Source organism: Chondrus crispus, genomic scaffold, assembly GCF_000350225.1.
Source record: "Chondrus crispus Stackhouse genomic scaffold, scaffold_365, whole genome shotgun sequence".
Classification (NCBI taxonomy): domain Eukaryota; phylum Rhodophyta; class Florideophyceae; order Gigartinales; family Gigartinaceae; genus Chondrus; species Chondrus crispus.
In genome coordinates this window covers 53,480-80,933 of record NW_005179257.1, presented here as the reverse complement: position 1 = coordinate 80,933, position 27,454 = coordinate 53,480, and the positions used below count along the sequence as shown (strand labels likewise).

The 27,454-nt window shown below is 55.2% G+C and overlaps 3 protein-coding genes; 2 read left to right on the top strand and 1 right to left on the bottom strand.

Annotated features, from left to right (window-relative positions):
* The first annotated feature begins 489 nt into the window (after positions 1-489).
* On the top strand, positions 490-2,625 carry CHC_T00000796001 (hypothetical protein). XM_005718075.1 is given in 2 exon segments: positions 490-2,463; positions 2,464-2,625. 1 exon segment carries the CDS (start codon positions 490-492, stop codon positions 2,461-2,463), a length of 1,974 nt encoding a protein of 657 aa, XP_005718132.1. The 3' UTR covers positions 2,464-2,625.
* Positions 2,626-5,275: 2,650 nt separating this feature from the next.
* On the bottom strand, positions 5,276-8,206 carry CHC_T00000795001 (hypothetical protein). XM_005718074.1 is given in 2 exon segments: positions 5,276-6,658; positions 6,659-8,206. 1 exon segment carries the CDS (start codon positions 8,204-8,206, stop codon positions 6,659-6,661), a length of 1,548 nt encoding a protein of 515 aa, XP_005718131.1. The 3' UTR covers positions 5,276-6,658.
* A 118-nt stretch (positions 8,207-8,324) lies between these two features.
* On the top strand, positions 8,325-8,633 carry CHC_T00000794001 (hypothetical protein). The gene has a single exon (XM_005718073.1). It carries the CDS (start codon positions 8,325-8,327, stop codon positions 8,631-8,633), a length of 309 nt encoding a protein of 102 aa, XP_005718130.1.
* The last annotated feature ends 18,821 nt before the right edge of the window (positions 8,634-27,454 follow it).

The window sequence follows — 27,454 nt, the reverse complement described above, 5'->3', positions numbered from 1 at the left end:
GCTGTTGGGGGGGGGGGGGAGAGAGGAAGGAGGAAGGGTTATGGTCTTTGCACGTGTGCTGGGGATGAGATTAGTGGAGGCAGCATAGCAGTCGGGGTGTCGAATCGACGCGTGCTGTCGTACGGCCAGCTTTGCACGACGTGTCATTGTGAGCCAATGGTGTTGTAGAGTGGGCAGATATTCCTTAAACTGGCGCAGGGACGAGTGCGATTGGACAGTGGCGGAAGCAACAAGCCTCATCCACTAGCCATGCAACAGGTGGACACTGCACTCGGCGATATTCCCCTACCGCCCAATCCCAGACTTGAGGTTGCACTCCACCTCACAAACTCTTCACACATTCCTACCGACACAGACTTAGATCCTCAACTACGCGAACATGTCAGAGCCAGGTGACGTCCGCTTTGAATATAGCGGGCGCAGTGCAAGAGCACATATCTACACCCCCACACCTACCGCGGACTGCCCCAACGAGCCCCCTTCCTCGCCATGGCTTCCGCCACAGCTTTCCAGCCTTCATTGGCCCTTCCGACCCGCCGCTCACGTCACTCTTCGCTTTCTGTCCTGCGTCGTCCAGCAACCACTCTCGTTCTCACCAAGCCGCCGACCCCCAGCCCGCCGTCGAAGCACATCGGCACGCCATCCTCCGCGCGCCGCGGCCGTCTCCGCCGCGACTTCTCCACCCGCTTCACCCTGACTAAGCGCCCCCCAGCCCCTGTCCTGGAGACGCGTCGCTCGACAGCGTGGCAGCGCGGCAACACCGTCTCGCGCTCCGTGGCCATCTGGTCCTTCATCGCACGCCTGCTCGCCGCCAACTGGCTGCAGGGCCAGTCGTGGTCCTACCTAGGCTCGCGCACAGATGACGTCATCGCCAAGAGGAGGCGCAAGCTCGCCCGCTTTGCCCGCGAGAAAATCCTCACGCTCGGGCCCACCATGATCAAGGTCGGCCAGCTGGCAAGCACGAGGGCCGATCTCTTGCCGAAGGAAGTCGTCGAGGAGCTCTCGTTGCTGCAGGATCGCGTCCCGGCCTTCCCGTGGCCCGTCGCAGAGAGCCTCCTCGAGGAGCAGTACGGACGCCCGGTCGGGGAGGTCTTCGCATGGTTTGACAAGGTCCCGCTCGCAGCGGCTAGTCTGGGCCAGGTGCATCGCGCGCGCCTCTTCTCTGGGGAGGAGGTCGTTGTCAAGATACAAAGGCCTATGTTGAAACGCTTATTTGATCTCGACCTTGATGCACTCAAGTATGTCGCGTACTACTTGCAACGCTCGAAAAAGTATGGCGGGAATGATCGCGATTGGGTTGGTATCTATGATGAGTGCGCAAAGGTGCTCTATCAGGAGATCGATTACATCAGAGAAATGGAGAGCTGTAAACGCTTTGGAGACAACTTTCGCAACGCAGGCTTTGATTATGTCAAAGTCCCCCATATCTACCCAGAATACACGACAGGCACGGTCTTGTGCTTGCAGTACCTCCCCGGCATCAAAATCTCTGATGTTGACACGTTGGAGCGGGCCGGGTTGGACCTTGAACTTATCGCGGACAGAGTTGCCACCGCATTCATCCAACAAGTTTTGGAGTTTGCATTCTTCAGCTCAGATCCTCACCCAGGCAATTGCGCTGTGGGTGCAAATGAAAGCATCATCTTTTACGACTTTGGCATGATGGGGGAACTCAACCCACTCATCAAGGACCGCCTTATAGATATCCTGGCAGGCGTTATCGAAAAGGATGCAGATGTTGTCATGAATGCCCTGGTTGACCTTGAGGCTCTGGTTCTACCTCCCGACCCGACGCCTGTTCGCCGTTCCATTCAGTACTTCCTCGACTCCGTTGGCTCGCGACCGAACCGTGACCAAACCGTTGCTGCTATCGGCGATGACCTCTACGCCACCGCATACGACAAGCCGTTCCGATTACCGGCGGCGAGTATATTTTTGCTGCGCGCGTTTTCAACGTTGGAGGCCCTGGCCAAAGGTCTTGACCCGAATTTCAAGTTCTCCGAAGTCGCCTTGCCCTTTGCTGATGAGATTTTGAAAGAAAGAACGGGTGGTATCGATTCTCCTCAGAGTGTTGTGCGCCGTGTTGCGACCAGCTTGCTATCCGGGCGATCAAACCCTGTAACGGATGAGATTCGTCGCCGCGTTATTGGTACTGGTGCTGATGCTGTGAAGGCGGTGTCAAGGATCGAAAAAATTGAGAAAACGCTCACGCAGTTGGAGAGAGGAGATATTAAATTGCGTTCCCGTTCTACCGAGACTGAGAAGCTTCTTCGCAAGCAGTACTCTCTGACAGAGTCAAGCAACTACCTTCTGTCCACTGGCACAACGGCCCTGGCAGCAACCCAGCTTTACGCTTCCGGTAGCATGGAACCAGCGGCCGCAATGGCTGCGTTTTCCGCCGCCCTGGGGATTCTGTTTTTGCGCAGGCAGGCAAAATTGAGCAAGCCTGATCGATTCAGTTGAGCAACGGTTTGCTAGATGTAAATTAGTCACGTAAAGCAACTGCGGCTGCATCACTCTCCATCGCAATTGTTCACAGAGTGAGGTCGAATTGTCGCGGCAAAGCGGAAGATCAGGACACAGAAGGTAGATAGAAATCCCAATTAAACTGTATTGGTTTCTTTATATGTTGTTTGGGAGCTGAGACACTGCCGCGAGTGCCTCATCCCGCGCAGAGTTATTGCTCAATGATTCGACCAGAAGATTCGTGCAGAAACGGCTTCCAATCTCAGTTGCTCTGACGTACATTCCTAATATCAAAGATGAGCAGAAGAGCCCTCCGGGCTCGCCTAGTTGAAGATGTTTAGGATACTGCCAAAGCCTGGGGTGGCGTCCGGGCCGCTCCCCTGGCCGAATCCAAAAGCAAAACCCGGACCCGCAAGACCGATAGCATTGTCAGAGCCCTTAGCACCGGTGGCACCAGAGTCCTTGTTGGCAGCAGTACCGACGGCCTGGTCGCCCGAGGCCGTGGTAGTAGAACCATCGTCAAGCTGGACACTGATGTCAGGCTTCTTAATTTGAGGGGCTGCCCCCGAAGGAGAAGCTGCCGGAGATGGCTTGGCTGCAGGAGAGGGATTGGCTGCAGGACGGACAGTAACTGCGAAGGCAACAGAGAGCAGAGCGAAGAAAACAGCGAGCTTCATCATTTTTGATGGACAAGAAGTTACAAACAGTCGTTGTGCGTTGAGTGATAGCGAACGGGGAGTGTAGCCATGACTGAAGTGTTTCTCAGAACCTTCTTTTATGCACAAATTGTCAACCCTCGACACTCTTCCATTTCATTCGCAGCTTCCTTGGTACGACGGTAGAGAAGTGCGTTCTTCCTCCCTGCCCCGCATATCTAGTGGGCTTTCGATTCCATGTCTGGCTTCTAAGAAGGTGGGATGTAAGTTGGAGAGATCCCGGACGCTCTTGGACCCATTGCCCTTCATGCGACTTCTCAGTACCACGTGTTCGGGCTGCATCGGACCTTCTTTATTAGTTCAATTTGGTTTGGAGAAGACGGCCCAAGTCTTGGTGAGAATCGTAACGCCCATTTCTTGAATTGAGGGGTATCCGGGCCAAGGCGTACACGTAGGAGAGAAGCGAAAAGGAAAAAGCTCTTACTGTTGGCATGGAGACCGTGATTCATGGACCTTGGACTCTATATTGCCGCTGAGTGATGGCAGTGCAAGCGTTCTGCATCCATCTGCCGGTCACGCTCGCTGGTTCGAGAATTCAATTATCGTAGAGCCACTGTACTCGGGCCTCTGCATCGTGGCAGGGCTTCGAGGCCGAAGCTAATTCTCTCAGTGGTTCCTTGGAACATAATGCACTCCTCTGTCGTAAGATGTAAGGTACAGGCATGCGACGATTGATGACGATATCGGCAACAGTCAAGCTGTAGACTTCATAGCAATGCGTCAAAAACACATTCTATCTCCACCTAAAGTCGTCAATGCGACAGTTCGAAGGAATGTTCGACCCGAAGGATATACGAATTATACAGGTACAGTATACAATTATTTTGAAGAATACCTCCTTGCTTCGGCCAATTTTGATGAGCGCCAACGCCTCTATGACTAATTGGCTGTACTGTTCGCTTGAGCATCGGCGCGTATACATATGTCAGAAGTTCCCCATGTCCCATTCCTTGTAGCTTATCGGGTGCTCCCAATGTTAGTCTGCGTTGGCCTACAACAACTACCCAAAACGTGTATCATACGGGGCAAGGATGACCACGAGTCATAACAGCTCGAAATGGTCAGTTGTACAGCTAGTACATTACATGTATCAGGCTGTTTTGAGTCGTAACTCGGCTATGCCAGCAATTGCTCCGCGTCACAAATCTTTCCCCTATTTTATTCAAAGGAATGAGCCCACACATACAGTCACACGAGGCGAGCACCGCAATCAGCTGTGTGTACGGTCTTTAATGTCACCGAGTGTACATGCTGACGTGACTCTCAGGTGACTTCGGTGGATCGTTTCTACTATTTTCATCCCTGCACAGTTCAAAACAGGCTCATCAACTCGACCCTTGATATGACATGAACTGGAAGCATGAGCCCTGGTTCCGAGACAGGTTTGACATGAAGCAATGATATTTGAATCGTCATGTACTCCAAAGAGTCTGAGAACAAGACGAAGGCTTAATTGCCAAGACGTGTGTACACATAGCATCACTCAGCCGAAGAAGCCCACGACTCGTGTTGTTCCATGCCATGTCTTCAAGAACTGTTGTCTCTTGTGTCATCAGACCGATTGCATGTGTTCTAGAGACGCCTGTCCACAAAGCATACAACCATTCGACATGCTCTGAACCATTCACTGGCTACATCATAACGCCTTAGAAGAAGTTTGCATATCACCGATTTGCCCCTCTGGACTAGGGACCGAGCGCAATGATGATCATTCTAAGCAATTTGGAGTGAGCTTGTTTAATGCCCCCGCTAATCGTGTGAGAGTAGTTCTATGAAAATGGCTCATTGTCAAATCTGATTACTGCAATCGTTCCGCTACTCACATCACCCAAGCAAAGCACTTTTCTGTCTGTTGCATCTTGCATGTCCAGGCTCGTTCGGAAAAAGCAAGACTTGCCGCACCTCAACCAAAACAGATATTTCCTGACTGCACCAGTTCAACTATCACAGTAGTGACTGAAACTATTCCAACGAGGCAGTGAGGTGTTGTACGTGAAAGTTTGACATAAGCTATTGCCTCTTCGGAAGATGCTAAAATGCTGCGATCATCGATTTTGACGTCACAGTGCTTGATAGATTCGCTTCTGAAGCAATTTGTTTTTTTGCGTTTGTGAGCTGACCCTTGACTGGGCGAAGATCTTTACTTGCAGCGAATCCTGGCAGAAGGGGCCGTTGGTGTCCCATCTCATACAAAAGCGCATCGGCTCTCTGAATGAACTGCGCATTGAATTTTAGTGTTTAGTACGCATGGGCACTGTTGCATGTCCAGACTCTGTGTTCCTGCTCTCTATTTGACGGAGGGTGAGCGAGTTGTCGTCACATCTTCATGAAGCAAACTGTTGGGCCCTATCCCATTATAATCGATATTAAAGAGTTGTGAAGCCGTTTCACGACGAAATGATGAGGCTGTCCAAAAAGCAGTTTGACATGCTCTGGAGCATAAGTTCCTTCAAAAATAAAGAAACAGAAAATAAAGGGCTCTCCTATTACTGTATATTTGGAGAAAATTCAAGTCTCCCCGGAGGCCAAAAAAGTATGTAGCCACAAAACACAGCAAAGACACTAGCAGAATATCCTTTGTCCACCTGAACGTCAGTGAAGCGGAATTCTTTCTGTGATGCCATGAACACCGATGGCCCTCTCACCCCTGGGGGGACGGCGGCCGGCGGTGACTTTATGTGCTGATTTGTAGTGCCTTATGTGGCTGTGCCTTATCTGTGCTGACCTATCTGGATGGAACCACACTTTCAAAGCATCTTTTCGAGCTGCTCTTTGGTAGGCCGCCATAATTTTGGCGAAATAGCTCTCAACTTGCACATGCACAGGGCCATCATACATTTTTTCGAGCTGACTTTGTCAACATATCCTTCTCGCTTTCTCCGTGTTCTCTTTTGCACCATGATAACAGACTAAAGAGCTGCAAAAATGTGAAAGATCGAGCGAGGAAAATTATTCATCTTTCTCGCTTTTTGGTAACTTCAGAACGCCAGACATCAGAGCTAGCCAGGGCCTAAGATCGGCAATTTTCCCGAGCCCATAATTCTTTTTGTCATTCTCCGGTTGGCAATAACGACTCTTTTCGAATTGCAATGAAGTGCATGGGCTTATCTCCGACAACCAAACATGCGCAGGCTTGGTAGTCCGAATATATCGTGGTTTGCAAATGACTTCCCCTGGACCATCCTTTTTCATTTTGAAGAAGGCTTTAAGGAGGTCTTGAGACAATTTTGCGTCTTACGCAAAAGCAGCAACAGCACAGCTCACGTGTGTGAATGTCGATTTCAATCGGTTCTACGAGAATAACACGTACTCGAATGCTGGAGGGTTTTGGCTTTTCGCGATACGTCGCACAGCAATCCAGAGACAAGCGGAAATTACGACCTGGAGCATCAAGGCGCAGACATGCAACAGCTGACTGGCTGCTCAAACGCTGTGTAAAGAGTTTCAGTGTTTGCGAAAAAATGACATCACTTCATTTATGCCGCAAAGGTGACGCTTGTCTGCTGCGCAAAATTGACTATCAAAGTGTTGTCGAGCGGCATGAACTGTCTTGTCAAAATTTTTGTCACTTCCTGGGCAGCTATGCCGCCCATGAATGCACAAACGTTATGCAATTCGCTTCCCGCATACCGCACCATTTCTGTGGCTTGATCACGCCAAAGCAACGCGGTTCCAGGAATACCGATATCTTCTTTCACTGCGCTGAGGTACTCACATATAAGACTGTCATCTGCTTCACGCATCTCTGCCACTGATCCAGCTTCCCGCCCATGTTCCAATCTGAATTGGTCGGCAGCCCTCAGCAAGGCATAGTAAGGGGCTGCCGTCCCGTTTTGACTAGCATCCAAAGCTCCGTCCATTTCTGCAGCTGCCTTAAAGCCACCCTTCCCTCTGCTCTCGATTTCCTCGACAATCGATTTAGTACGATAAACTCGCAAACTGGAAGCGTTTTTGCAAAAGAGACGAACGGACTCCTCATCAAAGTCTTCCGCGTCAACTGCATGTCTATCAGCGATCTCATTAACACACTGTGCCACTATTCGAGCGTCATCACGAGCTTTCGACGAATACAACTTTTGCAAGCTTACGTAAGATTCTGTATCAGCAGCCATGTCCGGTAAGGAACCCTGGAGAGGGAGACATCCGAACCGTTCCATGAAATCTCGAATTGCGGCGACATGCAACCAGAACACACGGCAATCATTCGCAATTCGTGCGGCACCAGCTATGGTGGATCCGCCTTGCACAAGATTTGACTCTGATTCGGCCAAAGTAGTGCTGCTTGCTTTGGACAACTTCACGTAGCGAATAGCTTCCGGGAAAGCGCCCTTTCGCCCAAGTTGGGAAGAATCACAGCTTTCTGGCTGAAGCCCACTCACGGTAATTGGGTTGCTCTTTGCGTCACAAAACACTGCGCGTGTTGAACTCGGGACCTCACGTGCACTTGCATAACAAAGGCGTAAATTCGAGCCTTTGAGGGCCTCTTCAAAGTTTTCCGCAGCGTCAGGGCAGCAGGACGGACGAATGGACTTGACAACCTCTTTAAATTCTTCCTTTTGCGGACGTGACGATGGAAGTTGACCGCCGTGTTGCTTTCGATACTGGGCGATGGCTTGGACAAGAATAACAACGAAAGGAATGTGGGACAAGACAGTGGTATCCTGAATTTCGTTAAAGTTAAATTTGCTTGCAAATTCTTCCAGCTCTTTGAACGGAGAATGAAGTCTTAAGTCCGGGGCCGCGGCATCATCCTTGGCATCCAGTATACATACCTCACGCGCCTGGACGCGGAGAAAGCCGACGAGCCCGTTTGCACGGACTAGCAGAACGGGAACGTTTGCTCTGAAACAAGCGGAGGAGATGCACTGGACTGTAGGATCAATGGAGCCCATTTGGGTGATGATGACGACGGAGAAGCGTGTGAAGAACGAAGAGGCGTCCTCCTCATTGCGTATAAACGAAGAAACGTCTTGCGGGATGTAGGCACCATCAACGACGTCATTCAGTTCGTGCATGGCCTCCATGACGCGCAAGGCGCGGTTACGAGAAGCCGGGTTGTCGTCGGGCTTGGAATGGGGCGAGTTGCTTGCCGAGAGGAAGAAGTTAACGCCGTAATCAGCTTCGGTGACATTATGTCCGTCGATGATTGTGAAAGAGCCGATACCCGGGAGAACTAGGTTTTTCAATGTCTCTGTTCCAGCGGGTCCGGCATTAATGAGACAGACAGAGGCGCGCTCTAAGGCCGTCTGGCCTTGCTCGCCCCAGATGCGGATCTGGCGGTCATACTTCTGGGCAGGGGCTGGGGAGGATCTGGCGGTCATACTTCTGGGCAGGGGCTGGGGAGGAGGGCAGGATGAAATTCTTGTGTCTCTCTGTCATGAAGGGGAATGTGAACGAGTGACGCAAGACCGGATAGCCTTCATACCCAGCAGGGGGATGATAGAGCAGTGACACGGTAGGGTGGCAGGCGGCTGAGCTAGGATGAGGGCGACAGATCTACGAAGGGCACATGAAGCCGTTTAATACATGAATAAGGAGTCTTCTGGAGTGTACACGTGTGTGTCGAGTCCAGCACGTACCTGTGTACACTAATTACAACGTGTACTAGTATCTGTACAGGAGAAACTGTCACTGTAAGGACAGAAACGTGACAGCAATGAAGGGAGTTCGTCCCCTTCGACGGAAGAGCCAGATAATGTTATCTTGATAACAAAAGGGTTAACATCGTGCTTGGCCAGCTTCCCAGTTGCAACTGAGCTTGCTACCAGTCGCCGTAAGAAGGAGATTACCTTTTATCTTAGCATCCAGTACGCGAGCGCATGAAGAGAGAAGGAATCAGGACGGAAGAAAGCATTAATTGCTGTGCACAAGTAGCAGCCGGGCCGCATCCACCGGTGTGGACGCTGCTGTTTTTCCTCTTCGGGACCCGTGTTCTGCGGAAAGACCGGAGCGCTGCGCGAGCCCCACGTCAGGGTCAAAGAAAGTGGTCAACCTTTGGACTACGCGGATGGCTGTACAGTACACCTGGAAGTTTGGACGACGTGTGGCACCTGACAGGCGCATTGGGGCGGTCGAAGGGAAGGCGGGAGGTGTGCTGAGTGCAGGGCGCAAAGGGAAATTGGAGCGAAAGGAAAGGCCAGGGCCAGGTTTGGTTCGTGTGAAGGACATCTTGCACATGTACAGTAGGACCCCTCTTGAGAGGTCAGGAGAAGGCGGGAGAGGTCGCGGATTCACCACAACAAAAATCGTTCTCCCTGTTTGCATTACAGCTGTAGAGGATAAATATTACAGCCATGACTATCATACTGTACTGGAAGTTTATACCGTACCAATCGAAATGCTTGAAGGGACACTATTTAATCAGAGGTCAGTGTGAATGTGCGTGTTGTCCTATGAAACGAATGGTGTGGGACCGGGTGTATTCTTCCTCATAATGATTTGCTGTGTGGGACTGGGCGTAAGAGTTCTGTGTTGATTTACTGAAGCCTAATGAGACCCGCTAATCGGAGTACTATACGCCAGTGCGTGGTAGAAGTACGTGAAATAGAACTCTGGGACAAATGTAAAACAGGAAAAGAAACATAAAAGAGAAATAGACATGTAGAGAAGAGTAGCCAGCGAACATAGGGCGGAACGGGGCTGGGTGGGAAAGAGAAATAGACATGCCTCAGAACGGAGACGGTGACCTCGGAGAAGGGCTTATAAGTGGGACAGCGACGGCGAGGCTCGGCATACTGTCATTACACTGTCAAGGGCGCTCGCTACTCCCCGGATGATTCTTCACCCGCATACAGATGCTGTGTACACTGACGCGAAGGTTCCAGTTAAAGCGGAGGGGCCACAGGCGCAGCGCGAAGGTGGCCAAAAAACCACTCCGACATGGCGGTGATAACAATGCGGCTGTCGAAGTAAACGGAAAACATCCGTTCAGACGACCAATCAAGACCGTGCATAATCCAAAGCTTCGCGGAATGTAAATTGAGGAGCTCATTACCCCCCCCCCCCGATGCGCGGACTATGACAGCCATAGTAGGCACCAGACGGCGGGACAGCGTTCATGAGCCCGAGCGCCCGGGACACAGCGGGAGCGAGGCGAGCAGTACCCAAGCGGTTGTTAGGACTTAGATCGAAGAGCCCGCGGATACCGGGGGCATTGAAAACCGTCGAAGTAGTAGGGCATCCAACCTGGATCAAATGATCGGGGTCGGTCTGTTCCTCTTTGTTTGCGAAGGCTTGTAACAAGTCCTTGACTGAGAGGGTCAAGTTGGGGGACGCATACCCATGGCTGATATGATACCGCGACACTGCCGAGACGTATTGCAACGCTGAGACAGCACTCACCCTTACTTCGAGTGACAAGTAGCCAATGTCTGCGAGAACATCCCCTTCTTCCGTCGGCAGCGGCATCAATAGCTCCTCATCGCAGGAATCCAGCCACTTACAAATCTGACTCGATCGGTTCGTCCACGTGCGCTTCCTCCAACCGGAGTTGGCCAACAGCGACGCTGCCTCCGCGGCGCCCCAAGTAGGCGTATCCGTAACCACTCTTGAAAACACCGAAGCAACAATCCCCTCTTTCCAACTCTCCCCTATCCGATCTGTGCGACAACCATCGGCCAAGCGTCCCCTTTGCCCTTTCTGCCGACCAGCCGCAGAAAATCGGCGCCTGGGTGCATGACCTGAACGAGATACGCTAACTCGCGCAAGCGCGCGTACCATGCTTGCGCCGCCCAATTCGGAGCTAACAAGACACCCGGACCACCCTACGCCTCGATTTTGCGAACCACCACCGCTATCAGGTCGAAGGGCGGATTCCATAGCCGCCCCTTCCCGTCTCCACAATCCTCTTGCATCTGCGTCGATAGGTACTTCCGTCGCGCCACCATGGTCTCCCCCAGCGGCCGGTACTTGAACACCACGTGATCCACACCATACTCCGCCTGTATGGATTGTATCACTTCCGAAGTTGCACGAACATCGCCTGGGTCCCACGTGCGGGACAGTGTGTCGGCGAAGCGGTTGACGGCGGACGGAATCCAACGCGCCTCTAGGTGCACGCCCAATATTCGTAGGAGAGCTTCCCACTTCCGCAGTTCCGTCATCATCTCCTTCGACGTCGAATCCATCGCGTTGAGGATGTAGACCACGGCCTGGTTGTTCTCGTGCAACAGGATTCGTCGCACCCGGGGGTTGGCTACGTAGTGGGCGAAGTGTCGGTATAACAGGTGACGGACGGCTTTCAACTTTCGCAAAGTAATCGACTGCGCTCGATGGTCCGCCTTGCAGAAACCGCGACCCTCCCACAAACCCGGCAATCCTTGCCCCATATCGAATCCCAACGTGCCGCCGTAGCCCAGATCTGCTGCGTCGCTGTGCATCGCCAGGTGGGGGTCGAGTCGCACGAGATCGCGTCCTGCCCCCTGATTAATGAAGGCCAATAACGAAGGTCCCTGAGCGACTGCCGACTCAACCGCACCTTCCCACCTCTCTCCCCCAACTGACTGGTTTCGGCGTCTCGCCCCCTCATCTGACCGGCTCCTTGGGATACTCTTTTGTCGCCATCCATCAAGCCTGGATACCATGCCGTGGCTCCGCCCCGCACCCCCGTGCGCTTCGCGCCTCGTCGTTGCGGATAGGTTTCAGGCAGCACCACCTGGAGCTTGCGAGCTTGCTCCGGCGTGCCACCTTCCAACTTGATCCTCGCTCCTTGCGTCCCGCGAGAGACATGTCAAAGTATATGGAGCGCGTGTGAAAGCGGGCGAGGGGTGCGGCGAGTGACAATGAAACGCACACGCCGCAGAAATGCCGTAGCAACCTGACCGACACCAACCGTCTGTTCCTCTGAGCCAACAACAAGATCCTCTTCCCAGCGCACGCTCCTTTCTTACTTTGGCATCCGACACATAGACTTTCATCGCTTCCGTGCCCGTGTGCATCCCTAGGTGATCCAGCTGGCGACTCCCTTCCCAACAACCCTTCGTTTGATGGTGCACAATACCCAACCTTCCAAACAGCGCCGAGAGCCGCTTCCGCGCCCTTTTGCAATCCTCCCGTGTAGAAGGGCGCCCATACCGACAAGGTGCTACCAAAAAGTCGTCGATATACGGCAGCACCCTGTAGCCCAATTTCTCCCGCATGTAGCGCACCAGAGGGCGGAACAACCTGGTGAACCACAGCACAGAGCGCCCCATCCAAAGGGGAGAGCGGCGCAACGGTAGAAACAACCCCCGTAGCCGAACACGAAGAGGTCGCGCATGTCCGGATGCACGTAGAAGTGCCGGTATCCACTCTGCACATCCCATTACATCAACATGTCGTTCTTCTGAATGTCCGCCGCGAACGAGGGATTTGTCTCCATCTTGATGCTCCCCTTCGGGCAGTGCTTGCTCTGCCGGTGGAAGTGGATGACAAACCTCCCCTTCCGTTCCGCTCCCTCCCCTTGCCACACAACAAACGCCGAAGAAACCATCTTTCCCGCGGCCAAAATTCCCTGCGCATCTTCCCACCCGATCTTCTCGTACACCCCTCGCAAACGTCCTTCCTCCAAGTCCTTCGTCGCAAATGCCGTGTCTTCTTCCGCCTCGGGGAGTTCCGACAGCATCAATCCATCCGTAAACGGCTTCCCGGGCATGTCCCGGATACCGTATCGTAATGCCCGGACGAGATAGTCCGACGCCTTGAGCTCCGATGACCATACGTCGGCCCTCGTAGACGTCCCTCGCCACAACAGTAGTCCCCCGGACACTTTGCTCCTGCTTTGCCCCTTAGGGCGCCCGTCACTCTGACTGGGCGGGCCATCGGGGCCCGCCCCCATCCCCATAGCCGCGTCCGCTCGCCCTCTCCAATCTTGCCTTGGCGAGCTGCTTTGCGGCCTCAATCTCCAACTTAGATGTGAGGGCCTCCCGTGCTGTACGGTAAGATTCGGAGAACACCGCCTCCTGTCCCTGTTCGACAAGACAGGACATCTGTCTTGCCATCTCAACTCCTTGATCCGTCAGATCCTGGAAGTACTGGGCGCGCATCGACAATACCTCCAACGCAGCCTTGAACGAGTTCTGCGCCAAAGCAAACCTCTTCCCGAGATCTTACAGGTCTCCATATTGTCCCTTAGCCACTTCCGACGCAGCCAGGCCAAGCTCCGTCCACACTCCTGCCGCGTTGACGTACTCCCATTCTTTCGCGGATCGTCGGTCCTTAGACCGCAGCTCGGAGAGGACTGCCTCTGTAGGGGGCTGAAATTACCCCATATGGGTTACCGACACGTGAGGCCCCCTTTCAAACACACTCCCCTCGCCAACCAACTTGAGAGAATTCAATTCCATGACGACCGCGCCGTAATCACGACGTTCCAGCTTTTCAGTCGCCCACGCGACCTGCACCGCCACCCCCGCCGTAAGCGGGTGCTTGCAGTCGTTGTTATCGGCCATGGGATTCTCTTTAGCACGCTGTGGGTGCTACGCAGAATGTGTCACCGCCCGAGAAGTGGAGGGGGAAATTCTCAGAAAGAGAAACAGACATGCCCCAGAACGGAGACGGTGGCCTCGGAGAAGGGCTTAAAAGTGGGACGACGACGGCGACGCTCGGCATACTGTCATTACACTGTCAAGGCCGCTCGCTACTCACCGGATGATTCTTCACCCGCTTAACATACTGCGTACACTGACGCAGTGATGACTTGCTATGTGGGACTGAACTTTCACTTCCTATTGATGATTTAGTATTGTTTGTATGAGAGTATAACGATCTTTTATGGTCGTATTGTAGTTCCTCGCAATTTGGTTTATGTGAGCGAACTGGGTTGGGGTAGTATAAAAGGGTAGGCTTCTGACTCGACTAGCGAAAAGAATGAAGAGCCCAGCGAAAAAGCAGATACACACAACACATCAAGGTCAGTAGCTTCCGTCCGTCGGAAGACCTGGATGATTAAAACACTGTTCGTCGGTGTCACCGTTTTTCTAATTACTGTATTTTCCAGCCTGATTTTTCAGTATTTCTACATTCGCGAATCAAGAAATCTGGGAATTATTCAGAGGGCAAGTTCGTGCCGCCAATTCTATTTATCCAATTTTGTGCAAAATCAATCAAAAATCAATTTCGTTACGTGGAATAACTGTGACTAAGGTTTCTCCAAACCACACAGCCGTCGCGTCGCCGCGCTGCTTCTGTCACATCGCCGCTGCGCCTCAATCACACCGCGCCGCGTCGCTGCGCCTCTGCTACCAATCCGCCGTCGCGCCTCAATCACACCGCCACCGCGTCGCCGCGCCGTTGCTGCCACACCGCCGCCGGGCTACCACCACACCACCGCCGGGTTTTTACCACACCGCCACCGCGTCGCCGCGCCGTTGCTGCCACACCGCCGCCGGGCTACCACCACACCACCGCCGGGTTTTTACCACACCGCCGCCGCGTCGCCACCAGTCCGCTGCGCCGCTGCCGTACTGCCGCCGCATCGCCGCGCGTCGCAACCCCACCGCCGCTATGCCATCTCCATATTACCGCTGCACCGCGCCGCAGCCGCAACTTCACTGTGTCGCCGTCTCACCGCCGGATTTTTTGGGACTGAAGGAGTTGTCATTGGTAACTGTTGGGATCGGAGACAAATAGAGTGTCGAACACTTTGCTCGAGAGCGGTAGACCCGGGAAACCGGTGACGCGAGCTGGCGACTTGAACCTGGTGTGCACTTCTCTGGCTGGAGCCCCACCGGTCCTTCGGGGCGGATAACGGTGTACGGTCGAAAGACCTGGTGTTTCCGGGCGTGGGAATTGAAGGGGGTGTCGTGCGCTGAGTAGTTGTTCTCGCTCTATTTTGTATCCGACGTCGCGCAAGTTTCCTGCAAGTGACCAGACAGCCCGAACCAGTTCGCTGGTTGCTGTGGACTTCACGTAAGGATCGTCGGGCCTGCTCCTCTAACGCGGGAGTTAGTAGACAGCTGAAGTCGTTAATCGTCCCGGACGATCTCCGGGCGCCGAAAGTCGGACTTTCTCTACCTGTTGGAGCTACAGGCACCGAGGGCTGTACCCTAACAAGAATACCCAAGGGTAGAGGACCCGAGAAGATTGAACAAACTTGTGCTTACCGGACAACGCCTTTGTGCTACTTGCGCAATACGTCATGACCAATCTAGCCAGTGACTCGTCATTCCTAGAAGGAGGAGAGGGCTCGGCAGATGCCTACGTCTTTATGCAAACACTATCCGCTTCAGCGTTCTCTGGTCTTTGTAGCATAAACACCCCCAGACGACTGGAGGTGTATGCGCAGTTCGACCTGTAGACCCCGGATCGGAGAAGGGGTGAAGCGGGTCAACCAGCTACGGAACCGGGCTCGGGCCCAGGTAGCGGTGGTAGAGCGGGAGCGAGCAGGGACGCGCGCACGCACGAGCGGATCGACGCCTCGACGCCCCGGAGCAGCACTGGGTGACGTACCAGTGCTGACGGGCGGAGGCGGTTCCGTGCTCGCTCGCGTGCTGCGCGTCCACTCCGGCTCGGCTCCGACTAAACGCGCGCGAAGAGCGAAGGCGACGTTTAGAATAAGCTGGGTGGACTGACCTTGGCGGTCGGTTGAGGACCAGCCCGTGCTTGTCCCTCCCCGCCGCCGTCGGTCCGCACCATATTTAATATACAAAACAATCTATCATAACACTACAGTACCGAGGTACTGTAGTGGACTACTGTAGTGCAGGTCGGCCTGCACTGTAATGCTGTCAGCTATGTCGAGGCTGACAGTACACGTATTACCCGTGGTGCGTGCGCGCTTCGTTCGCGCGTGGTACACGTGTGCACGTGTATGCGCGTGTCTCTTGTCCCCGTGGTGTACACGTGGACACGTGCGGTTGTACTGTAGAGCGTCGAGCTCTACAGTAGGGGATCCTGTTGTTGATCTAATCTAACTAAACAGGCCCCAGGGGGGGTTATACTACAGTCTTAATGAAATTCAAAGGGGATTCGTAACGTCTATGCGCCTCCTTGACGACTCTGGTCAGGAGGGTGTGACTTTACTTCGCTCTCTCGCAGACTTCTTTCCTCCTGCAGTGCTATTCAGCAAGGAACTTCGTGCACTCCCCTCAATTTATCCGGAGCTACGCAATTACTTAGACACTAAAGGTTGTAATTTAACCCAACATTCATCTCGTCGCATCATGATGACATTAGCCACTAATGTCTATGAGGAGCAGAAAGACAAGCAGGCTGCAGTTGATATAGTTCAAAGCGTCATGGAAGCAGGTCGTCGTAATAGAGAGAACGTCAACCATCCGCGCACTCCAATATCTGTCTCCCCTTCCGCAACCGAAGCCTCCAATTCTCGAGGAAGTTCTATCGACAAGTTCGCCCACAATGTCGCCATGCGCCTTAAGGAGAAAGACAGAAAAATTTCTGGAGCAATTGGTGAATGTTGGATGGAGTTCGTCGACGCATATAAGCAAATAACTCGTGATTATGGTCTCAGCCAAACAAACGTGATTATGGTCTCAGCCAAACTCAGAAGCTTCAATATATGCATAATCTACTAAGACAGGATCCGAAACGTTTTTACCTTGACAAGGTAGACGGATACGCGACCAGCTTTAACCAAGCTGTAGACATTATCGAGTCTGAATATAAGTCGAAGGTGCGCCAGACGAAGTTTAAGAATTACCTTAATACCTCACGACTTACCAAGTTTATCTCTGAGGGATTCGAGGTATCAGAGGCTTTGGATAAAGTCCATAATATCATCAACAATCTTGCCCGACCAGCCCCCGCCTCGCATCGAGGGGAAGCTCATAAGATAGAGTTCCTCCACAATGCTGTGGTGGGTTACGAATAGTCTAAAGATCCTCTCACTCCTATCGGCACAAACAGTCTTTCCTTCGAAGAGTTATATGAAAACTATATTTGAAAACGTCCTGCAGCTCGAGAAGGAATCCAAAGTTGCTAAGCTTCGCGACAAAGTCGCGGGTCACCAAAGTGATGCTGTAGCTAATGGTGAGGACATACATGGTATGTTGTATACAAGTCAGGGTCGCTATGGCCGCAAACCTCCGCAAGTTAACACACGCGGACGTCGAGCAGTTTCATCTGGAACTAATTCGAAGGTGCCAAAGTTCGATCCCCTGTCTGGTTCCAGATGCTTTAACTGTGGCAATCCCAACCATATGTTGAAAGACTGCCCCAATCCTTTGAATGTTGCTAAAGCAGCATCGAGCAAGCTTGAGAATTACGCGAAGAAAAAGAGGGCAATGTCCGCCAGCGTTCAACTGGTACTTGCAGAAGTATGTTACCAGAGGGATAATAGCCTCCAGGTGAACGACACCCACCACAACGACTCACCCGAGTCAGATGGATCCGAAGGCACCATTCCAGAAAAGGATTTATTTGAGAGAGTGCTTCATGATGTCAACGTTAACTTCTCGAGGACATCTCCGACTGGCCAAAGAGCAGCGAAGAAGGGCACTTGGAATTCCGCAACTGGATGTCGTGCACTGAGGGGGAAGGGTGGGATCCCCCTCTGGCAGAGCGCGCGCGTTCGGGGGGCGCGTGTAGGGGGGTTATCGGGAGACCACCCGTAAGGGACCGGTACGGGGCCGGGCGCGAAGCGCAGTAGGGAAAGTAAGGAAAAAAGTGGGAAAACAGAGCCTAGGAGGGGCGGAGCGGTAGAGACAGCTGTCGCGCGGAGAGTCGGGCTTGGCGGGACGACGCGCGCGGTAGAGACAGGAGGGAATCGGGACGTAGATGGCTCGCGGGGTACCGTCGTGGGACGGGGACCGACGCGAGGCTACGACTCCGTTCCAAAAACCCGAGTTCTAGACCCAAAGCTTCGTGCCGTCTTTACTTAGGGTCGAGCGTCGACTATATACTAGTCGACGTCGTAATAATAATAATAATTATTATTATTATTAATTAATTAATTAGAACACGGCAATAATTACCGGCGTACCAGCCTCAGCGCTGTACAGTACGCAATTCCCCCTGTATAGGGTTATGATACCCGCCTACACGTGGGAATCGACACGCCTAGACGTGGAGTGACAGACTGTCCGTACTTCGACAGGGCTTACACCCGGCCATGCCTGGGTGGGTAGTTACACGATTACACGTGGTACATGTACACGATCATACGTATGGTAACACGTGGGATGCGCACCCGGGAGGGTGGCATCCCGCGTAAGCCTCGCGATTGAGGGAGGCGTAACAGTGCACTACATAGCCCCCCTCTCAGAGTAGAGCGTCCCCGCGAACTGTATTCCCGGCGATTTCGCTAAGTATGCGTACAGTATCCCGGTCGATGACCGCCCTGATTTCCGCCTAGTGGGTACAGTATCTCGGGTGGATGCCCGAATTGATTTCCGCCAATTGGCGTACAGTATCTCGGGTCGATGCCCGAATCGATTTCCGCCAAGTGGCGTACAGCACCCCGGGCAGATGACCGAATCGATTTCCGCCAAGTGGCGTAAGTGTCCCGGGTCTAAGCTCGATATGACCCGTCGGCGGAGCGGAAGGTGTTCCGACTACGGGGTGGTCGAGTGTGTTCGTACGCCTCGCGAGTGTAGCCGGCGAGTATAGTCAGCTGGTGTCCGATGCAGGGCGCCATGTACGTGGGGATATACGCCCGAGATGGCGGAGTGTGGCCTCGACCGAGCGAGTTGTGGGGGCGAACCATGAGCGACGCCCCCCTCCTGTTCGAGAGGGCTCCCTTCCTCTCGGCGGAGGGTCTGCGAGATCCGGAGCTAGTCCGTGCGTACGCCACTGCGTCGGGCGAGCTCCCGGGTGACCTTAGTTTGCAAGCCGTGTTCTCCCGCGATTTTACCCACGGATTGGTCGTGGAGAGGGAATTATTGCGCCCCGAATGTCGGCGGACGGACGCCGAGTCGCGTGAAGCGTTCGTGAGTTTTCTCCGGCATCGCATTCGCCGTACGCCGTGTAATCGGTTGGTCCCGCGAGCGTGGGGCTCGACACGTGGGCGTACAGGTCGGAGGCGGACCGGGGTTATGTCGCTAATTTACGGCGGGTAATGGAGGGTCTCCGCGATAGGGAGGAGGTACCCTCAGTCTCGTTGATGGCCTGGGACACTCCGTTGATGCCCCCCGGCTATGACGTCGAATTGGAGAGGCGGCGAGATCCCGTGATGCATGGGGAGCTGAAATTCGAGCGTCGTATGAGAAACCGAATGGGGGTATTCATCGCCTATGAGTGGGTCGAGGTAACCTCGTTCGAGCGAGAGACGTTGCACACTCAGTACCCCGAGGTACCGACGTGGTTTGATCAGTATGAAGTCCCGGCGGACTTCATAGCTGAGCTCCCTCTGTGCCTACTGTACTATGGCCTCGGCATGATGGAAGATCCTCAGTCGCCAAAATGGATGGTGTTCCTGAGTGAGTGGATCGCGATTATAGCCAAGCGCTTCATCTGGTCCACGTATGATGGGCGCCTGTATGTCCTCCCTACGGCCGTGGTGGAGTGGTTGCGGAGGCTCGACCTGACGAGGGTACTGGGGTCGGCGGCGCTACAGGAGCGTCTACTCGCCCTGTTGGATATCCACGACAGTGTTGACTGGCCTCGGGTTCCGTATAACCAAGGGCACCATTATGACAATCATCGCGTGAGGAATCACTCCCCAGGTCGGAGGTATGATGCCGGCACCCCGCTAACGGGCAACTGGGTGCGTATCGCGGCCGGGACCTTGGACGTCACCCAGCCCGAGCTGATGCGCGGGCGACCGGAGCAGGCCACTGGGGGTGGTGTCGGAATCACGCGCGTACGAGTCCGGGAGGAGACTCCCGGGGGCGATCCCGAACGCGGGGCTCGAGAGCCCGTGCGGGTGAGGGCCAAGCACGGCGAGCGTAGAACTTCGGCGGATGTTGTGATGGCCGAAGGTGAGGCGACCGGGACGCGCGTAGGGGCCCCGGTCGGGGAGGGACGCCATCCGACGGAGTTGTCGGAGGCGGACTTGCGGGTGCTCCTGCGCAACCCGCGGATGGTGGCTGCGGTACGTCGCCTTGTGGCGGAGGGCGGCGCAGAAGAGGGCGCCGTGGCACCTCGGAGCGCGTCGCTCTCAGCGGCCGTCTCCCCGGCGAGGGAGACGCCCCTGCGCGTTGTGGCGGAGGGCAATTCCGACAGGGTCGTCGAGAAGGGAACCTCTGCTTCCCCTACAACGGAGAAGGACGGCGGTGTAACTCCTGGCGAGCCTCGCGAGGTGCTGCCGGAGGAGGAAGTCGGGGACTATGTGGAAGAGGTCTAGCCCGCGTACGCGTCGCTGTAGTCCTCCATATGCGAGTTACGCCCTCGAAAGTGCGAGTAATAGTCCCTCGATTGTCGAGTTACGCCCTCGAGAGTGCGAGTAATAGTCCCTCGATTGTCGAGTTACGCCCTCGAGAGTGCGAGTAATAGTCCCTCGATGGTCGAGTCATTTAGTGCCAGGCCTCGAACCTGCGAGGTAGTCTAACTCGCCCCACGGAAGTGGGGACCGAGATCCTGAATAAACCTCGTTACATGAGGGGAAGCCGCTAGATCCCGACGTGCGGACGAGCGCGCGGTACACCCTCTCAGCGCTGTACACGTGGCGTAGAGGGAAATCCGCCTTGAGTTGGCGAGTTCGGCTTCTCATCGGGTGGAAGAATCACAACCTCGAATTGACGAAGGGGGGTCCCTCGTTCAACGAGGTAATAAGTTGTTACCGCCGTAACCGCGGGTCATGCCTCGATCGAGCGAGTATTAGCCCCTCGGCTACGAGTTAGGCATTCGGCATCCTCTTTCACCGCGAGTCATGACCCTGGTATATGTGCGAGTTCCCTCCTTGGTACGGGAGGCGGCCTTTCCCTTCGACACTTCGAACTGACGAATCCCGTCCTTCTGGCTTCTGCGAGGTCACCGTCCTCGTTGTACGAGATGTTATCCGCGGCCTCTTCTGCCGGGGCTAATGCTGCATACCGACGCTGTCGGGCCGGTCCCATAGTGACCGAGCGGGTACCCGCAGGTGCTTGCGTCAACAGTAACGTACGACAGTATTGTAGTCAACGTGGTGGGCTGGTTCCCAGGTGTCGTCGTCCGTAGAATAGCCATACCAGTGAACGCGAAACACCGGAATTCCGTCCGAGCCGGCGGCATGCCCGGAGAGGGATTCTACGACGTACTCGGTGGGTAACACTCCCGGGGAGGTCGGAGAACGCGGCGGAGGTGGGGCCGGCGACGGTGGTAGGCCAGCGCCGCTGATGTTAAAGGCACACCTCGCGGCAAGGGCCGGTATGGCCTCCGACAGGGCCTGTTGGACGGCTCGCCTCGCGGGTGTCGGTGCGGAAGGTTCGCGTGTCTCTCGCAAGGGAGCAAGCGTGGCCCGATCGTGTAAGCTGCCCTTCGCCCATCTTGGCGGGACGCCATTTCTCCCTCGGGCGCGACACGTGTCATTGGAGGTCGCGGCTCGGGGGCGTGTACGCGCATTCCCGGGCGCCCCCGGCGCACTGCGGGGTGCCCGTTTTTCTCTCGCCGATGCAGTAGCCGTAGCCCTTGGGTTCGACGATAGAACCTCCTTTACCTGGGGGGGGGGTGGGAGCGAGTCGAGATATAACCCGCTCCGGGGTTTCGCTGGTCAGGGCATCCATCAGTCCCGGAGCGTGCGCGGGGGAAGGCGCCGGGGTGGCGGTGTCCTCCGCCGCCTCGAGGTCGTCAAGCGGTAGATTACCCAACTGTCCCTCAATGCCTCTCCCTCGGATGGGAGTCGTGTCCGACGACGGGGGTTCCCCATCATCGCGCTGATCCGCCAACGAGGGCGCAGCGCCCCCTACCGCATTTCATAGCGGGGGGGCCTTGACGACTTTATCTCGAGAGATTCTGTCCTTCAACCCGGTGCCTCGAAGGACGGTGACAGTATGGTCATCCACCTTTACCACGGGGAACGGTCCCTCAGTGCGCGGTGCGAGTTTGTTTTTCACCCGATCCTTGTCGGTTCGCTCCTCTGAGCGTAATGCCGCTTCTCGGTTAACGAGGACTTGGTCCCCTACTTGATATTCCGGCGTAGGGAGTCGAATCCGCTTGTCAAAGTCGTTCTTATAGCGTTCCTGTCCGGCGCGTAGGTTCTTGTCAGCCGTGGCCATGAGGCCGCGCAACCACGCGAGGAAGCGGAACTTGAAATGCGCCCGTGAGGCGGAGGGTTCCAACAGCGGAGTTTGCTGTAGGGACAGCGGACTCGGCGTTCGGGATAACACCAGCTCAAATGGCCTCATGCCGATCATGCGGTTGACCGTGCAGTTGTAGCCGTAGGTGAGGGCATCCGTGTACTGGTCCTAGTCACGTTGGTTATCGGCCAGATAGTGCCGTAGAGTTGAGACCAACGTTCTGTTGAATCTTTCCACCTGCCCATTAGTCTGGGGGTGATATGCGGTTGTGAACACACTTTCAATAGAGAGGATTTTGCACACTGCGAGGAAGAACCTCGAAGTGAATTGACTCCCGTTGTCGGAGAGGAGCTTCACTGGGGCTCCGTAAACGAAGACCCAGTGTGAAATGAACTCCTGAGCTACTGTCTCGGCGGTGATTTTCCGTAAGGGTACGGTTCGGGTTAACTTGGAGTAACGGTCCGTCATCACCAAGAGGTAACGATGTCCTCTTGGGGTTCGGGGTAGTTCTCCAAGGATATCAATTGCGATGTACTCCAGGGGGCCTGATGGAGGGAACGTCTTCAATTCTGAGTTGTGTTTACGCAATTTGGTGCTGGCCTTGGCGCAGTCGGGACACATCCGGACTGTGGAATAGGCATCGACCGACATGCTTGGCCAGTAATACCGCTGCCGGAGCGTGTAGAATAAACGCCGACCTCCAGGGTGACCTGAGGTGGCGGGATAATGCGATAAATACAACACCCTGTCACGGAGGGTTGTTGGGACGACAATTTGTTCGACACCATCCAGGTGGGCTTTCCGACAGATTAAACCTTCTGTGTTGATGAAGAACCGTGACAAACGGAGTTGGGCGGAACCCTCCCCCTTCGCAAGACGGGAAGCCACCTCCTTACACAGGGGATCGGAGAGTTGCTCCCGCGAAAAATCGTCGTGCGTCAGCGCGGCCTTTGATGCCGGGGGTTCCAAGGCATAACAGCCGGATGTCACGTCGACCTCAGGGTCGTCATCATTTTCCTCTGTGAACAGAGGATCGTCCTCAAGGTTCAAAGCTGAGTAACAAGGTATCTCCTCGTCCACCGGGACGGTAGTACCCCCCGTGGAGGGTATACGACTTAAAGCGTCGGCAAGGCAATTCTTGATTCCCTTCACGTAGGTAACGTCGAAGTCATATTCGGCAAGGCGCAAGCGCCACCGGGCAAGTCGACCACTCGCATCGACGAGGTTCATGAGCCACCTGAGAGAATGGTGATCGGTGTTGACCGTAAACCGCTCGCGTTCCAGGTAGGGCCGCAGCGTTTGAATCGCCCATACGATGGCGAGGCATTCTTTCTCGGTCGTCGAGTAATTGCGTTCCGCTGTAGATAGCGTGCGGGACCAATACCCAACCGGGTATCAGTGCCCATCCTCATGGGTTTGTAGCAAGGTACAACCCAGTTGAGCGTCTGACGCATCGGTATCGAGCGAGTAGGGTAACCCGAGGCGAGGAAGCTTCAACACCGGGGGGGATATTAGACACTCCTTCAACGTGTTGAAGGCCGTGGTTTGGACCTCCGCAAAGGTGGGAAGGAGATCTGGTTCTCCCTTGCGGAGCATAGCCGTCAGAGGCGCGGCAATGTTAGCGAAGTGGGCGACAAATCGTCGGTATACATTACACATTCCCAAAAAGGAGCGGAGCTCCGTTTGGGTCCGTGGGGTGGTCGCTTCGGAGAGCGCTTTGACATTCTTCGGGTGAACTTGCAGTTCCCCCGGTCGAATGATATGTCCCAAGTACTCTACCGAGTCTTGGAAAAACTTACACTTTTTGAGCTTAAGTGATAAACCCTCCTGTTGTAGGGCTTGGAGTATAACCTCCACATCCTTGAGATGGGAGTCGTGATCCTTGGAGAAAATAATTATGTCGTCCAAGTAAATCAAGCAACTCTTCCATCGGTAGCCGGAGAGGAGAATATCCAACATTCTTTGAAATGTAGCCGGGGCGTTCATCAGGCCGAAGGGCATTCGGTTGAACTGAAACGTCCCAGCATGGCACGTAAACGTGGTTTTTGCTCTATCCTCCTTGGCTACTGGAATTTGCCAGTAGCCGGAGTTACAATCCAAGGTGGTGAACACCTTGGCCTCCCCGAGGGAGTCCAGACACTCGTCCATGCGAGGAATGGGGTACGTGTCTCGCACGGTGAGAGCGTTTAGTCGACGGTAGTCGACACAAAAACGGGGGCTTCCATCCTGCTTGGGGATGAGGACGACAGGCGACGCCCATTCGGATTTCGACCGGGTGATCACCCCGTTAGCCAACATCTCGTCAACCGAGGCTTGTTCCGCGTCTCGGGCGCGTGGTCCTGCCCGATACGGTTGGCAACGGAACGGCCTAGCGCCGGGGGTGAGCTCAATGCGGTGGTTTGTCGCGCGAACCTCGCCCAGAGTCCCGTTCCACATGCCCGCGTATGGCGTGAGCATGGTGCTGACCTGCCTACGCTGGTGCGGCGGCAGATGGTCGAGGGGGACGACATCCTTGGGATGGGAGTCCGACTCCGGGGTTGAGGAGGTTGGCCAAGGGGAGTCGTCGTTCTGTACCGGCGGGCCCCCCTCGTGAAATTCCGCGGCAAGAACTGTGTCTAACGGCATCGCCGTGCGGATCATCGCGCGGGGATGGGGGGATACGAAACCCACTACTTGGTTCTTCGATAATCTCTTGGTGGCCGCTGAGAAGTTGGCCACCAAGATCCGAAACTCCTGCAACGGGGAGAGGTGAACCACTCCGTTGGAGATGGAGACTCTGTGCTTCGCATATAATTGCGGGTTCGGCTCTACGACCGAGAGTCCACTCCTTCCGTTGGTGACGTAAACCCACGTTTGGGTACCGGCGGGGATATCCACTGCACGGGCGACCTTAAGCTTGGGGGAAATACGCCCTGCTGTGGGGGAATACTCCTGCTCCGAGGGGAGCGGAGGGTGGTCCGCGGCACGACGAGCCGGTTTCCGAACGATGGGTACCTTCGTACCGTCATCCAACTCCACGAGCTTGCGTCGGGGGTAGATGGCTTCGACAAATCGGTCGTTAAATTCGCAACCCAGAATAACGGGGGCGGCCAATCGCTCACAGACGATGAATGTGCACTTCATGGTGCGGTCTCCTAACCGCACCACCAGTGGTATTTGACCGCTGGTACGCAAGGGCCGTCCATTTGCGTCTGCAATCGTCGGGACTTCGCCCGGGATGAGGAGAGACTCCCATCCTGTGGGTAACGTGTCAGCCCTGACAAAATTAGATCCCGCTCCCGTGTCGAGGATGGTGAGTTGCCTCAGCAATATAGCTGGTGTTAGTCCAAGGTCAGCGTAGACCTTGTAATTTCTCCGAGACAGGGTCATTACTGTCTCGGAGGTCGGAACACCTGGGGCAAGCACTGGGATGTTCCTCCGCCATGGCCGGCGTAGAGTACCGAGTCCTTCGGGATCGGGGTTATCCTGGCTAGTACCAGTATAGTTGCGGCCGAGAATTCGGAACCGCCTCTCCACCTTTGGAGGTGAGTCTTCGTCCGCCAGCTTGGGAGACTGATCCGGGGCGGAGCCCGGGTTTACCTCAGCTGCTGCGGGCTGAGGTTCTCCTAGTTTTTTGGAGGTTGTCGAACGCCGTCAGGGGGCGGGGCAGTCTTCGTCCCCGTGCCTAAATGCGGCGGGGGGTCGGCCGCGGTAGCGGGATTAGTTACCCGGTTGGCCTCATAACTGAGGAGAGCAACGGCGCGGAGGTACGCGTCCGAGGGGACCCGGCCTTTCTGTGCCGTACTCAGCTTCTCGTACTGATGGGGTACGAGGGAGACATCCTTCACCTTTAAGTCACAGTCAGGGGCTATATGGTCCCCGACCTTGTAACAGGCGAAGCAGATGATCTGCGGGGACGGGGGTCCCCGTAGGTCCTTCTGGATGTTACGGGAGGGCCGCCCGAAGGCGGGCCCGTGGGGGCTCCCCGTACGCTCCGCAGCGGGTTGGTACGGCTTGTGCCGCTCGCCGTAGAAGAGCGAATCTCCATCGTTGAAGGAGGAGTCCTCCGTTGGCAGGGAAGGCATCCCGCCAGCGTTGTCCCCTTCCGTGGCGAAGTAATTCTCGGCACCCGCCGCCGTTTGGTAGCTGGCGGTGGGACCGGTCGTGGAGGACGGAACGCTATCAAGAGCGGCAAGGACCTGCTTACCAGGGCGGGGCCTAGCAAATTCCACCCGGCGACTCGAGGCTTGCCGAGCTCGGAGGGCCTCTCTATTCGAGCGCGCGTGAGCCACCGTATCCCCGAACGAGGATCGCGGTCGATCCTCGCGGGTTTGCAGAACTAACGGCTTGATCGCCGGCGTGAGACCCTCGATGAACAGGGTAGTCCTCTCGTAGGGCGAGTGTACGTCGCCACATCTCCCGAGGGCGTTCAGCATCCGAGTGGCGTACTCGGTTTCCAGTTCGCCCGGTTTTTGGCGTAATTCTCTCAGCGCAGTGAGGGCGCGCTCAATTTCGAGGTTGGTGGCGTAAGTGCGCAGCAACCAGTTTACGGCTGCCGCCCAGTTCGCAATCCCTTGGGATTTGCGGTGTAACCCTCTCTGGGACTCATACGCCTCTTTTGCCGGCGGGGATAACAGGTGGGGGAGAGCCATCAGGGCCATCGCCTCAGTCATATTGGCGTTATCAAAGTTCTCCTTGCAACGCGCAAGGAAACTTATGACTCTGATTGGGTCCACCTCGCTGAACTTGTAATCTCCCATCACCATGAGGAGGTACTGTACCCTCTTACGGGTCGAGGCGTAGACCTTGTCATCCACGGTCTGCCTCGTGTTCTCGAGGCGATACGCTCGGTAATTACATACGCCCCGGAAGCGGTGGTTCGTCGGCTTCCAGACGGAGACGTGCTTCTATCTGTGGCCGAACGTCGGCTGTGGGGCCGTGAGTGACTCTGACTCGGAATCCGATTCCGAGTCAGAGGGCGAAGACGAGGCTGAGCTCGAGTACGAGGAGGAGGGTCCCTCCGATGGCGGGTAGGCACTCTTGCCCCCCTTCCGACGTCGAGAGTCGCGTTTCTTCCGGCTTGGCTTGGACTTTTTTCGTCGTCCCTCGCCATCGCCGTCGGAGCTTCCCCCCGAGTCGGGGTTTCCTCCCGGGGGATTCCGGGAGGGTAATTCACCCTCACGGGGGTCCTGACCGGCGGGGGCG

What these genes read in the sequence shown, in the direction of transcription:
- CHC_T00000796001 (XM_005718075.1), top strand. Translation starts at nt 490, where the DNA reads ATGGCTTCCGCCACAGCTTTCCAGCCTTCATTGGCCCTTCCGACCCGC.
- CHC_T00000795001 (XM_005718074.1), bottom strand. Translation starts at nt 8,206, where the DNA reads ATGGAGGCCATGCACGAACTGAATGACGTCGTTGATGGTGCCTACATC.
- CHC_T00000794001 (XM_005718073.1), top strand. Translation starts at nt 8,325, where the DNA reads ATGATTGTGAAAGAGCCGATACCCGGGAGAACTAGGTTTTTCAATGTC.